The sequence below is a fragment of the Aspergillus neoniger genome (assembly GCF_003184625.1).
Source record: "Aspergillus neoniger CBS 115656 unplaced genomic scaffold BO87scaffold_20, whole genome shotgun sequence".
NCBI lineage: Eukaryota > Fungi > Ascomycota > Eurotiomycetes > Eurotiales > Aspergillaceae > Aspergillus > Aspergillus neoniger.
In genome coordinates this window covers 198,599-211,814 of record NW_020291148.1, presented here as the reverse complement: position 1 = coordinate 211,814, position 13,216 = coordinate 198,599, and the positions used below count along the sequence as shown (strand labels likewise).

Genomic DNA, 13,216 nt, shown 5'->3' with positions numbered 1-13,216 from the left:
TTTCCCTTCTCCTCTCCCTTTTCCCTCTTCTCTTCTTCCTCTCTCTCTCCCCGCCTTTCAGCCTCCTTCCATCCCTTGAAGAGCTGAATATTTTCGCTCCTCTCCCTTTCTCTCCCCCGCAGATCACGATGCGTCTGTGCACGCCACCTTCACCCCTCGCAGCAGCACAAGGTTTCGCAGCGTCTGCCAGCTCCGTTGCACGTCGTTCAGTCGTGCGCCCACGTGGTGGCCTCGTTGGGCGGAAATGCTAGTTTCGTCGCCCTCTCCGTCCGCCGCCCTGCGACCATCCCCCTCCCCTTCCACCACCACCACTACTACCACCACTACCACTCATCATTCCCATTCTCATCCCCTTCCCCATTCTCAGTCGCATCCTCATCCGTCCCCTCATTCCCAACCTTCTTCTTCTTCTTCTTCCTACTCTTCATATCCACGACAGCCTGCGCGTCAGCATTATGAGCCCGCCGGGCACGCTTCTTCTGCAGCTGCATCTTCCAACTCTCGTTTCGACCCGCAATCCTCTCGGGTGGCCATCGAAGAACTTCGATCGGCCCTAAACCGGCATACCGTTGGCTCATCCCCTCCCGGGCCCTCAGGGGATATCCCTCGCGGTCGCATGTCCGCCGGGCTGACCTCCTCTGGGGGCGGAAGTAGCACCACGTCTCATCCGCCTGCTGACGCCGTCATTCCCGCCTCCAATCCCATGCGCCCTGCTCAGGATCGTCCTGCCAATAACGTGTCTGTCCCAGCCGTACCTGCAGCCTCCGTTCCCGCCTCAGGTGCCCAATCTACGTCGACTCCCCCAATGCCGGTCCCCAACAGCGCTGGCTCCGGGTCCAACAAACGTAACAGCCCGAACGACCCTCCGGTCGGTGGTGAGCGAGCCGCGGGTCTAGCTCACGCTGACCTCGAGGGCTCTCAGACAAAACGAATGCGACCGGACGTTCCGGCAGTCAAGTTGCTGCCGGAGCGGTACGAGCTGGCGGATCCTCGGGATATTGTTGTGTTGATCTCGAGCATGTTGATGGAGCTGATCCGGTTTAACGACAAGATCCCTCTGAATCAAGGTCGCTTGACTCGCTTCCACTCGCGGTCGCCGCCGCGAATTTCGGTGCATGACTACCTCCAGCGACTCACCACCCATGCTACGCTGTCCCCTCCGATCCTTCTGAGCATGGTGTACTACATTGATCGGCTCTGTGCTCTATACCCCGCCTTCACCGTGTCCAGTCTGACGATTCATCGATTCCTCATTGCGAGCGCCACGGTAGCTAGCAAGGGTCTAAGCGACAGCTTTTGGACCAACAAAACCTACGCTCGGGTGGGTGGTATCACCATGACCGAGCTAGCTCTGCTTGAGTTGGAGTTCCTGTTCCGCGTAGAGTGGCGCATCGTGCCCGAACCCGAAGTGCTTGTAGATTACTACAAGAGCTTGGTCGAGCGATGTGATGGGTATGCGATCGGACGTGACAGTTGATCCTTTTCTTTTCTCCGACGTCGACATTTGAGGTGCTTGCGAGCCACGCATGAAGATTTAGATCGATTGCATATATTTCTGGGCTTGGATGGCGCAAGCTATGGATTACTACTACTACTATCTGGAGAGTTTGTGGGAAGACGATGTGTTTGTACCAGTACATATCACACATACACGGACATGGAGTTGATGTTGTTTCTGCATATTATGATGGCGGGGAGCGATCGATATCCTTTATGGCTGGTGTTGTTTGATTTACCGTTTTCCCGTTTTTGTTCCTTTTGATTTTTTCCGTTTTAGTGTCGTGTTTGGTTTTTACTCGTATACACACCCTGTACAGCATTCACAATACATGATATATTTCACTCTTCTCGGACGATAGAGGGATCGATTGGCCCACTATGTTTCCACCCACTCGACCCATCGCTGGGCCCGCTCCGTTACCCCGAGTGGTTTAGGCGTCATCGAAAAAGACAGTGCTGGCTGTATTTGCTTTCCCGTGCAGAAACATGACATGACGTCTTTTCCTACTCCTCTAGTCCCGATCCATCTTCTGCTAGGGCTTAGGTCCTAGGGCACAGGGTCTGCAATCCCGTGCATCCAGACGGAAAGTTATTCAGCTTCATCTTGCCGCTCTCACATCTCGACCCATACGGCGCAGCTGATTCCACCAGATTGAGCATTCGCATTGAAAGAATGCCGTGACCGGACACATCCGCTATCCTCACTTTTCCCTTCCCATCGTCAAACTACCCCTCCTCCACCCGCAACCCCGCCATAAAAGCCATTTCCCCCGCGAGACAACCCACCAAACTCAATGGACGTCGAGGAGCTTCTCCGCGGCATCAAGCCCCTCGAGGGCCAAGTCACCGCAATCCGGACCGTCCAAGAAACACGTCCCCGCGAAGACTACGGTGCGTCATGCCCAACCTACCCCACAATGGCCTTACACGCATCTAACAACAACCCCCAGCCGACGCCTACGTCGCGGAAGTCAACGTCAAATGTGCCTCCAAAGTGATCAAGTGAGCTCTCCACTCCCAAACACACCTCACCCCTTCACAGCTCACCTCCATCTCCAACACCACAGAGTCCTGGACTCCCGCTTCCCCCGCGACTCCTCCCAACCACTCAGCCACCTCCGCCGCTTCGCAAAACACAACCAAATCCCCGAACACCTCCGTCCTCTCCTCCTGCGCGAGGGATCCTCGCCCGCGCAAACCATCTTCGTGCTGATCTCCCCGCCTCTTCCTGACATCGAGTCCCTCCAAGATGCTCTATCGCCATTCGCGCCCCCAAACCCTGCTTCGGAGGAGAACAGCAACAACCCGAGCCTCACCTTCCACACCATCCGCATCCCCCTCCAACCACCCCTCACCCCCGTCCAAGCCGACGCATGGTCCAAAAGCATGTGGCCAGTCGTCTACAACCCCGCCGCACCGCGCGCCATGATCGCCCCGCCACCACACATCCTCGCCCGCGCGCGCGACTCCATCCAGCCCAAAGCAGGCCGGTACCTCGCTCTAGCGCAAAGGGTCGCAGACGAGGCAGAGCGATCCGGTCTAGGCCGCCGTGTTGGCGCCGTCGTCGTGGACTCAGACCTCGAAGCAGAAGCAACACCCGACAACAATGACAACGATGATGGAATCCACTGGTCCGACGCCGTCGTGGCAGTAGCCGGCGACGGCCGATACTCGCGCGCAGCCACGGGCACAGAAGAAACCTCCAACCCTCCGAACCAAATTGCAAAAACCTACTCCCCCGACCACGAAGGCGGGCCCGAACTCCACGCCCTAATGCGCGCCGTAGACCTCATCGCCAGTAAACGTCGCGAAGACCGCCCAGGCTCATCAGCTACAAACCGGCCCTGTCTTACCGAGGTGGAGAGATATTTCCTATCTAAATCAGACGTCGACACTACCGCTGCTGCTAGTACACAACCAACCGAACCCAACTCCGAATTCGAATCAAAGGAATCTACCCCCGTCCCCCCACCGGAGAAATATCAAAAGACCACAGAGACTTCGGCACAGCCTATCCACACTCACACCGAGACAGAAGCATCGACATCGACATCGACATCGCGCATCCGCCCCCGCTCTCAAGGCGGATACCTCTGCACTGATCTGGACGTGTATCTGACCCATGAGCCGTGCATCTGCTGCAGTATGGGTCTGTTGCTTTCGCGCTTCCGGTCCGTGGTGTTTCCTCGCTCTGGGAGGATGGTCTCGGGTGGGTTGGCATCGGAGCCGGTGGTTGGGCCGGTTCCTGTGGAGGAAGGTCGGGACGAGGTTAGGGATGAGGTTAGGGATGAGGATGAGAATGAGGATGGGAAGGATGAGCATGATGATGGGTCGGTGGAAAGAGAGTATTATGGGTTGCATTGGCGGAAGGAGTTGAATTGGCGGGCGTTGGGGTTTGAGTTTGTAGAGGAGCAGGGGTGTGGAGAGGGGAGTGCTGAGTTGGGGGTGGCGTTTCATGCTTGATTTTATGGTGTGGGTAGGTATAGGTATGGATGGGTATAGATGCATATGGTATAGGCGTCATGAAAAGGGCGTTGTGTGGGTGGGTGGGTGTAGTATTGTTAGTATAACTACCAAGTCGTGATCCAATGGACACATAAAAGCATGTAAAAAGGCTACGTCTAAAGAAAAAGCATCATGCTAACCTCGTCATTCATAATATTAAGCTAAGATATTATCAAATCAATGACTGGTTCCATAAAACCAACCAACTATTCGCATCTCATATGCAAGCAAGCGGCGGCTAGACATTTCCGCGTTTACTCATCCAGGCATTATTTCATCAAAGACCAGGACGTAGACCATTTTTGTTCTGTACCTTCTTCTTTTCCAATTCATCCCCGCAGAAGCCGGGCACGGCGCGACAGAGGCGCAATCTTGCGAATGATGGGGTCATGAGGCGAGGTTTCGGCAACAGACATGTACAGCGCCTCGAGCCGTTGGCTGAGGATGTCCATGATTCTAGGCACAAGCTCGCGGATATCCGGGTCCTGATGTCTTGTTAGTACAGGTGTATGCATTAAGATCAGGTGATTAAACATACCATCGGGTTGACCGTTTGCAGGACCACTTCCAGCCATGTCAGACGCTGCATGATGTTGGTCTGCAGCGACGAAGTAACAGCAACGCCGACAGACAGACTGACAATAGGCGAGAGACTGGTTAGGTAGGAGGGATTTAGGCGCACAAACAGGTTGTCAAACAGGTCAGCCTGCTGGGAGGACTGGAGCCACTACATCACAATTAGCAAAGTCCTTAACAGTTTCATAAAAAAGACGCACCTTGACTGAACCCTCTTCGAACCGACCGGCGTTGATCAGTTCAGCAATTTCTTCCAATTCAACTCGCTCAGGAGTTCTCGTGTCGGTAACCGCGGGCGCGACAGGCTGCTGCTGCTGCTGCTGCTGTTGCTGTTGCTGCTGCACTGGTTCCGGCTGGGCCACCGGGGAGGCCAGGGCACGATTGAGTCGCAAAACTTCGCCCTGGAGCTGGGTCTGTGCCGTCGCCATGGAAGAAACAGTCTCAGAGAGTTCTCGCACGAGGGAAGTGAGCTGGTCAATCTTGGCGGCGTCATTCTGACGCTGCAGCTCGAACTGTCTTGCCTGGGCTTGCATCTGCTTCTCCATGGAGCTGGCAACCTTCTCCGCAGACTGCGCAGCAACGTTCCGGATAGCCGGGGCAACGGTGTTGTGAACAGCCTTGGAGACCTCGTTCTCTACCTGGCTAGCCAGCTTCTGGCCCACAGCATCCGACAAGACTCTCATCAAATCGGGGTGCTGGACGGCGCGAGTGACGGCTTCAGGGAGGGCCTGGCGCAGTTCACGGGGAACAACACCCCCGATCTGCTGAGAAATAACGGTGTTAAGTTGCTTGCCGACAGCAGCGGTAGTGATATCGCTCAAAGCAGGCACAACCTCAGTCCGAATGTTGCTCGACACGATGCGAGCCAGATTCTTCTCCACATTGTCAGACAGGGTGCTCGAGACCAAACGCAGGACTTGATCCTGCTTGGCTGCCGAGGCCGCATCCCAGCTACGGCGTTCTTCATCGAAGCGCTGATACAGCCCTTCCACCTCACGGCCAAGGCTCTTGCTGAACTCGGATGACACAGCACTCTGCAAGGCTTCCAGATGCTTACTCAGAACAGCCGCAGAGTCGACAGTCCCCAGGCCAGGTCCAGAGGGCGCCGAGGGAGCAGAAGCCGAGACGGGGGTAGGCGCAAGAGACGCCTTCTGTACATCGCCGTTGGATTGTTCAGCACTCGCAGGAGTCTGAATAGAGGCAACAAAGTCACCAGTGATGGGCTCAGTTCCAGTTGCAGGCTCCTTGCCCTTGACGGATGGCTCACCCGTTGAGGTGGCTGTCGCAGCACTCTTCTTCTTCTTCTTTTTATCAGCCTTGTCGGTGCTAGTAGCAGTAGTAGCAGGCTCAGGCTGTTCTTGGGCGGGCCTCCTCGTCACCAACTTGGTGGGCGACTGAGTACGCAGAGTGCTAGGACCGGCGGCGGCAGGAGCAGCGGCAGCCTCAGTGTTCAACTCAGGGATCTTCTTGGCGATCTCCTTAACTGCAGGCTTGGTAGGAGTAGGGGCAGAATCACCGTTGACCGAAGGCTCGTCTGCTACATATGTGGGGAAGGTCTGCAGTTCAGCGATATCGATGAGGCCCTCTTCCAACGCATTGACGGGGCGAATGATCTTGTTGTCCGAGGTCCATCCCAAGTCTTCTTTCTTGATGTTCAAGCACGTCACTCCGCGGGAGTGCATAACGTAGAGTTCGAACAAGCCGTTCTCGTCGCCAGCGCTCTTAGTGACCGGGAGAAGGTCCAAGCTGCGGAGCTGTCCCTTGGAGGCGAAGGAGATCTCGCGGATGCCGCTCATGCATGCGGTAGACTCCGGCTTGGGCAGGCTGCTATCCTTCTCACCCGAGCGCTTGATGAAAGAAGCCTGCGACATCGCCTGCAGGTTGTACCTGGGGGCGGACAGGTGGACGAAATAGATGGAGTTCCGTGTGGGATGTCCGACGACAATGATGCCGGATGCCGGGTGGTAGGCGACACTGCAGATGGCGTCCGACTCGTTCTCATGGGGGAACTTGAGCTCCTGCACAGCCTTGCCCAGCCCAATATCCCAGAGCTGCAGGGTGTGGTTCTGCTTAAGACCCACCAGCACGTAACGAAGCGCCATCGACTTGACATAGGGACGCAGCTTGTCGATAAAGAGCACCGAAGTGGGCCACGACTTCTCGGTAGGGGAACCAGTAACGAAAGTGTTCAATGGAACCCGTACCTCAGCCGGGCCAGGGCCAGCGGTAAAGAAGGCAGGATTGCTAATCGCCTCCCGGATGTCCCAGAAGCGCAGTCGGCCGGTCTTGTCAAGAGAGGCAATGACAGTGTCGTCGTCGCTAAACATGAAGTCCTTGCCGGCCTTGCCGGTCGAGATTTTCAGAGCACGCTCCTTGAAGAACTTCTCAGTGTTGACGACGCGTTGGGGGCCTGCGACACCATAGCTAGGGTTCATAGCAGCCTGTGGCGAAACAACGTAGATGTTCTTTCCGCGGCCAATGGCAAAGAGAGCAGGATGGCGAGAGCTCCGTTTGGCCCGCGTTTTCAGCTGGCCGCCCGAAGTGTTCTCGTCCGAGGCCGGGAAAGGTGGGAAAATGAGGCTCTCGCTCTCGAGAGCGTCCAGTTCGAAAAGATCCTTATCGGCTCGCGAGATCAAGGCCCAGTAGACTGCACCGCTCACGCCAATACCAAGGAGCGCCTGCTCCTCGGTGCTGCGGCCAGTTACCGCCTGCGAAGTACAGACAGCAACGTTGAACACGCGGTCACGAGCGGAGCGGAACACTTGCTTGTCACTTCCGTCGTCCTGGCGAATGATACGCATGCCTCCATTCTTTGCCAATGCATAGACGATGTAGTCGGAAGTAGCGGACGTCAAAGAGCGATCAAGCTGATCGAAGTCCTTCTTAAGCCGAGCGATGTCCATGATGCCGTCATCCCGCAGAGTTGCAAGTTTCCCAGTGTGGGCCTTGACGATGATGGAGATGAAGGGCTTCAGAGGGAAGTTATGCACGGAGACGACACGCTCTTCCTCCTTCTCAGCGCTGTCCTCCGCGCTCTCCCAGCTGTCGGCCAGCGCATCGCCGCTGCCACTCTGAGAAGTCTCCTTCGCAGCAGCGGACGGGGCGGTGCCTTCAGTTTCTTCCTTGTCGTTCTTGTTGTTGACAGGTTCCGTGTCCTCCTTCGCCTCAGCCGCCGTCTCGCGCAGGTGAGAAGCAACAGACGAAATAACTGCCTGAGCGCTCTCTTCCTGAGCTGACGCGATCTGAGACACCTGCTGCTCCGCAGCCTTGAAAGCAGCAGTATCCACCTCACGGCTGATTTCCTCCACGAGCTTGTCAACTACTTGTGTAACAGCTTCCTTCTGCTCCTCGGCCAGAACGGGAGATGTGGCGCGTTTATCCTCGGTGGACTCCACGGGGTTGGGCGCCGGCGCATTCTCAGCCTTGGTAGCAATGCTGACCCTCTTGGTCTTCATGATTTCCACGGCTGGACTCTCACTCCGAGACTTAGGCTGAGGAGACTTGACTCGAGGGGAGGCGGCAGCCAGCTGCTCAAATGGATTGACGTAAGTAAACATCGATTCCTTTCCGGAAGGCTTGTCTAGTTTCCCAGACAGAGGCTCCTCCGGACGGGCAGCCGACTCTCCGACAACCGGACCAGATGGCTGCAGGATGTTTCTCAACTCTGCCTCCGGCACGGGGGACTTGATGGGAGAGACAGTAGATGGAGACTGAGAGACAGGTCTCACAGGTCCTTCCGACACGTCCTGAGCGGGCTTGGGGCGGTTCAGCAGACGAAGCAACATCTCCTGAGTATTCTCTGCGGTCGGAACAGCAGAAGAGGAGCTCTCTGCCACACCGGGACTCGCAGCCGCAGCCCCAAGCTGACCAGGGTGAGTACCCGCCGGTCTAACAGGTGGAGCAGTGGATTGACCCTGTCCAAAGAGCGACGCGACAAGGTCGGACGCAGAGATGTTCCTCGCATGGCCCGACGAAGCCTCTTCCGGAGCAGCAGCACGCGCCTCGGGGTATTTGGGCTGATCGATCCCAGCCATCACCGCGGGCGACTGCTGCTGCTGTTGCTGAGCAGGAGCAGCCGGAGGCTGGTTGAACTTGAGGAGGTTCAACAGGTTGACAGCACGGTCGGGGTTTTGCGGCAAGGGCTGATGATGCGGCTGCCGCTGCGGCTGCTGCTGGGGATAAATGTCCGCACGCGGAGTGGAAACGTTGGGACTAAGGATATCCGAGCCATGATGAGGCGGAGTATTAACCGGCGACGGGCTATGGATATTCGACGAGACGGATGGATGACGGTAGCCGTGGTGGTGGAGGTGTTGAGGGTGAGGGTAGCTCTGGCCGTCATAGGGCGGCTGGAACTGCTGCTGTTGCTGGCGGTAAGCAGGCTGGTACTGGCCGGGGTGCTGCTGCTGTTGTTGCTGCATGGGAGCATCATGAGCAGGGGTGCCCGATGGCGAGGGGCGCGGCCTGATGCTGGCCAGAAGGGCCTGAAGATCATTGGGGGTGGACATTTCTGTCGCTCGCCGGGGTGGAAGAGGCGACCTCCAAACGAAATTCAAGCTCCAAAGGTCGTGCGAAGAAGCTCTCTTTCGAGAGACAACAAGCGAGGCAAAGGAAAGAGAACGCGAGAAAAAGGAGCAGGCAGACTCGCGAAGGAGAAAGAAAAAAGGAATGCAAGCAGAACAAGCAAGAAGACCAAAAGGACGGACTGACTATAGTACACAACGAAGGGGGAGAAAGGGGAGAAGGGAAGGAAGAAAGGGAAAAGAGGAAGAGAGAAGAGAAAGCTCGGCGAAGAGCGAGTCGAAGCGAGAAGCGGAAGAAATGAACGGCGGAGAGGTTTTTGTGGCTAGTGAATTTGGCAGGCGGTGTGGCTGATTTACTTGCTTGTATGGTCAGGTATGGTATGTCTGTATGTATTGGGAAAAAGGATGAAGGGAAAAGGAAAGGAAAAAGAATCACGAACCATAAATACCATATCATCATCAGTACTATTTATTATACTCGAGTCATAATTCACCAACATCTGTTTCACTTACAATTCAAATTCACACCTTACCAATTAACTGTCCATCCTCGGAAGTGAGGTACCTCGAACAACCTTACCGGTACCCTTCCCTTACATTTCCCTCGCCACCATCTCTTCCTGTCACTGTCACCGTCACTCAACCAAACCAAACCAAACCAAACCACTTTATCACCGATCGACATCATTGCCGCAATTCCGTCCAAATACCTACTACCTACCCTCACCAACCACTATCCCAAACGACCATCGACAAACCCCCCCAAAACCCCAAACCAGCACCATGTTCTGTCTCCGGAGGTAAGCAAGCAAGCAAGCAAGCCAACCTAACCCATCCATCCATACCGATCTCTCCAAAATCATATATACTAAATGAACCCAAAATATAGCTGGCTCCCCCTCCTCTTCATCCCAACAAACGCCTCTCCCCTCTTCATCATCTCCTTCGTGACCCTAACCTACATCCTCCACCGACCCTGCATCTACTGCTCCGCGCTCCTCCTCATCCTCTTCATTTCCTCCTGTCACTGGTCCGACAAATGTTTCTTCGATCTCCGCGGTGACTGGTTCTCTCCGCGTTACTCCACCACATTAGATACCACCACATCATCCAACGAAACCCTCGCCAGCTACGTCTTCGAAACCGTCAACAGCACTACCAAAGCCCTCGCCGGTGCCGTCGTCGAAGAAGCGCAACGCAGACTCGCCCTGAATGGAACGTTAGCCGCGGCGGCGTCGTCGTCGACGGGGACGGGGACGATGACTTCCGCGCATGATGAGTGGACGGGTATTGGGCTTGAGTGGTTGAGGAGTCTTTTGGGGAGGAGGGAGTGGACGTTGCCGTGTGTGGATGTTAAGGTGAGGTTGTAATTTAGGGGGGTGTTCGCTTATTTTTTATACTTTATTGGGTGGGTTTGGGGGAAAGGAGAGGGGGACGGAGGGATTTAGATTTTATATGGTTTAGATTTTTCTGGTTCTCTTCTCACTTTGCCCTCACCCTTCATTTCATTTCATTTTATTGTTTTGTCTTGTTGAAAGAGATCGGCATTCGCATGTTGTGTATATCTTCTCACTTCTCACTCTCACATCACCATCACCTCCCCTCCACTCTCTCCTCTGCACCCTCTCTCCTGTTCTTCTACTGTTCCAAGTCCAAAAGTCGAGTTGGACGTCGATATAAACATAGAGAAATCGCGGTGGACTTGCAGCTAGCTGCATACATGATGCATATTATATATGTCCTCCTTGAAGAAAGACCTGGTATGGAGTGGCTTCGTGGGAAAATTCTCCGGTGTAACCTGCGGGGCTTTTATGTACATAACTATCATCTTCTTCAATCCTTGTCCTATCTTGTGCTGAAACGGATTGTCGTTGATAACACGGGTGCATATGGTAGTCATTTTTATGTTTATGGTGCCATGTAGGTAGTTGTGGAAGTACGGTAGCAATCCTTGGGATTTAGATAGTATCATGATCGCCGGTCTCTGCACTTGAGGTCATATTATAGTACTGGTGATATATCGAGTGCGAAACCATAGTCTGCGCAGATGTTGGTAATGAAAGTAACGTCATCGTACTAATTACAATGCAAATAGGTATCTAGCTGGAAGCAAGAATTAAGCCCAAAGATAGGTAGGTACCGGCTGCGATCACACTCGTCAACAGGGCAAGTAGATCTCATCTCACAGTGGATAGAATCAAGTCATAGTCAAAGCATAAAACCACACCAACGTCGCATCAAAAACATCATAAAACGTAAAAAGGTATCACAAAAGATGGCGAGAACATAGCCCGTCGTAAACTCCGTGGACGCGTCGAGTATGCGAAGAGCAAAGGGCGGGTATCGAAGCACCGATGTGCAAGGATCGTAGAGAAGTAATATAAACAAGTCGGACATGAGGAGGGAATGATGGGGAGTATTAATGGGGGACGAGGAGCTTTCCGCACTGAGTGCTCTAATGGTATGCACCTCCGGTTGTTATCGGCATAGGCCAATCGTCTTCGGTAATGCTGCTCCAGAAGCTCCATATCGTCCCAACTGCCAAAAGAGTGAATAGTGTCTCGAACAATGCGCCGTTGATCTTGCTGCCGGAGGCGTGGCAGAGGTGAACGCTGATCACGTATTCAAAGATTTGTCCGATGGCGAATAACAGGGCGGCAGCAGTCAAGTAGACTATCGACAGGTTAGAGTCAGATGCAACAGAGGAAGATCATCCGGAGATAGTTTGTGAACATACTCATTGGTCGAACTTCGCCCAAGATCCGAACAACTAGGACAGCCTCCAACACATAAAACGCGACGAGGCAGATGAGAGGAAAGAGTTGGTACAGCACATAGAGGGCAATGTTGCGATAGTTGTTTGCCTCGGTTGTCGCGAACTCACCGGTCCAATCGAAAGCCGTGTCCAGGGCGATATAGCCCGTACCGATGAAGAGAACCAGGGCGGAGGCAATGATTAGACCGATGGAGGCCGGGGTACCGTCGTCGAGGAATTGATAGCCCACCACGGCATTTAGAAAAAGAATCCAGCACGTTGCGGTGATTGCAGCGACATGTGCAGCGGAGAAGCCCTATGCATGCTGATTAGACACAGCAATCCCGTGTGAGGAGTCGCACCACTAACCTTGCGCACTGCTGCATCCAGAGGGAAGCCGCCCACAGAGAAGATCTCGCAGATTTCAACGACGATAAATGCCAGCAGAAATATTTGCATTTCCCTATTCCAATCAGCACTTTTCCGTCCATATTCCTTGTCCAATCATTTGTCGCGTACCTCCTTCCGACTGCCGCCCGTTTGCGATCCGACCTGAAGAGCAGGAACAGCGATACTAGAATGGAAACGAACGCGAGAAGAATCGAGCCTGTGGAGATTAGCGCTGAGAATTCCACCATGAGCCTGTCTGGTATGCCATACCCAGATTGCTGAGGTAGCGGTTATCGCTGAGTTCGATACCGTGAAGCGGGCATCCTCCGTACGCCTCATTAGGGGGTTGGTTGTTGGAGACAAAGAGCTATCGGAAGCACATGGTCAGCCACATGGAATGTATCAATTGAGGATTGACAGCCGATGACAGGAACAGAAAAAGGCAACTGGGGATAAAGTAAATTGGGGGAAGGGAAAACGTACATTGCAGACGGGCAGTGTGGAATCTCGACAAAAGTCCTGCACATGCAGATCATTCACGGTCAGCTTCTTCGATATTCCGGCAGATGCAGACGATAGATCAATCGCAAACCCACGTTGAAATTTCCAAACTGTGTCGAACCCATGGCTAAAGAGGCACGAAGCGCGACACCATGCAACCAAGGTCACGGAGAGCAGGTGTGGTCAGACGGTGGTGGTGGTGGTGGTGATGACGGTGAATAATTCGATCGAGTTCGGCAGACCCACGTCGGTCACGATGGCTCCGCTGCAGATCTGGAATGTGGGAACAAGAAGAGAGCACCAATTATGATTACACAGGAGGGTGATAAGGAGCAATAAGAATTAATTTTGAAACAGGGTGGGAAGTTTGGCTTGAAACGACGGGAGAAAGAATGGGGCCAACAGGGACAGAGAGTGAGAGAGACAAGCTGCCCACGAAAAGGGAAAAAGAAGAGAAGGAAGAGAG

General features: G+C 54.3%; 5 protein-coding genes across 5 annotated transcripts; 3 read left to right on the top strand and 2 right to left on the bottom strand.

Annotated features, from left to right (window-relative positions):
• Window positions 1–128: 128 nt before the first annotated feature.
• phoB (regulatory cyclin phoB) lies at window positions 129–1,477 on the top strand (the record flags this gene model as incomplete). The annotated part of the gene is made up of 2 exons (XM_025624821.1): window positions 129–212; window positions 440–1,477. The coding sequence occupies 2 exons, from the start codon at window positions 129–131 to the stop codon at window positions 1,475–1,477; spliced, it is 1,122 nt and encodes a 373-aa protein (XP_025478738.1).
• An 817-nt stretch (window positions 1,478–2,294) lies between these two features.
• Window positions 2,295–3,963, top strand: BO87DRAFT_387580 (putative tRNA-specific adenosine-34 deaminase subunit Tad3; the record flags this gene model as incomplete). Its single annotated transcript, XM_025624820.1, has 3 exons — window positions 2,295–2,391; window positions 2,451–2,502; window positions 2,568–3,963. 3 exons carry the CDS (start codon window positions 2,295–2,297, stop codon window positions 3,961–3,963), a joined length of 1,545 nt encoding a protein of 514 aa, XP_025478737.1.
• Window positions 3,964–4,147: 184 nt separating this feature from the next.
• On the bottom strand, window positions 4,148–9,485 carry BO87DRAFT_336605 (uncharacterized protein). Its single transcript, XM_025620529.1, has 3 exons — window positions 4,782–9,485; window positions 4,544–4,732; window positions 4,148–4,490 (listed from the first exon to the last, which is right to left on the bottom strand). The coding sequence occupies exons 1-3, from the start codon at window positions 9,087–9,089 to the stop codon at window positions 4,335–4,337; spliced, it is 4,653 nt and encodes a 1,550-aa protein (XP_025478736.1). The 5' UTR covers window positions 9,090–9,485; the 3' UTR covers window positions 4,148–4,334.
• Window positions 9,486–9,619: 134 nt separating this feature from the next.
• On the top strand, window positions 9,620–10,510 carry BO87DRAFT_377426 (uncharacterized protein). Its single transcript, XM_025623548.1, has 2 exons — window positions 9,620–9,904; window positions 9,994–10,510. Exons 1-2 carry the CDS (start codon window positions 9,888–9,890, stop codon window positions 10,472–10,474), a joined length of 498 nt encoding a protein of 165 aa, XP_025478735.1. The 5' UTR covers window positions 9,620–9,887; the 3' UTR covers window positions 10,475–10,510.
• Window positions 10,511–11,293: 783 nt separating this feature from the next.
• BO87DRAFT_85363 (chitin synthase export chaperone) lies at window positions 11,294–13,008 on the bottom strand. Its single transcript, XM_025629624.1, has 7 exons — window positions 12,846–13,008; window positions 12,733–12,768; window positions 12,520–12,616; window positions 12,379–12,466; window positions 12,229–12,322; window positions 11,842–12,175; window positions 11,294–11,777 (listed from the first exon to the last, which is right to left on the bottom strand). The coding sequence occupies exons 1-7, from the start codon at window positions 12,873–12,875 to the stop codon at window positions 11,560–11,562; spliced, it is 897 nt and encodes a 298-aa protein (XP_025478734.1). The 5' UTR covers window positions 12,876–13,008; the 3' UTR covers window positions 11,294–11,559.
• Window positions 13,009–13,216: the final 208 nt, after the last annotated feature.

Bases quoted from the DNA above. Each gene is read 5' to 3' on its own strand.
- BO87DRAFT_336605 (XM_025620529.1), bottom strand. From the start codon at position 9,089: ATGTCCACCCCCAATGATCTTCAGGCCCTTCTGGCCAGCATCAGGCCG. The intron at 4,733-4,781 runs GTGCGTCTTTTT...ATTGTGATGTAG, and splicing joins TCGAAGAGGGTTCAGTCAAG to TGGCTCCAGTCCTCCCAGCA. The intron at 4,491-4,543 runs GTATGTTTAATC...ACAAGACATCAG, and splicing joins TGCAAACGGTCAACCCGATG to GACCCGGATATCCGCGAGCT.
- BO87DRAFT_85363 (XM_025629624.1), bottom strand. From the start codon at position 12,875: ATGGGTTCGACACAGTTTGGAAATTTCAAC. The intron at 12,467-12,519 runs GTATGGCATACC...TAATCTCCACAG, and splicing joins CCGCTACCTCAGCAATCTGG to GCTCGATTCTTCTCGCGTTC. The intron at 11,778-11,841 runs GTATGTTCACAA...ACCTGTCGATAG, and splicing joins GGGCGAAGTTCGACCAATGA to TCTACTTGACTGCTGCCGCC.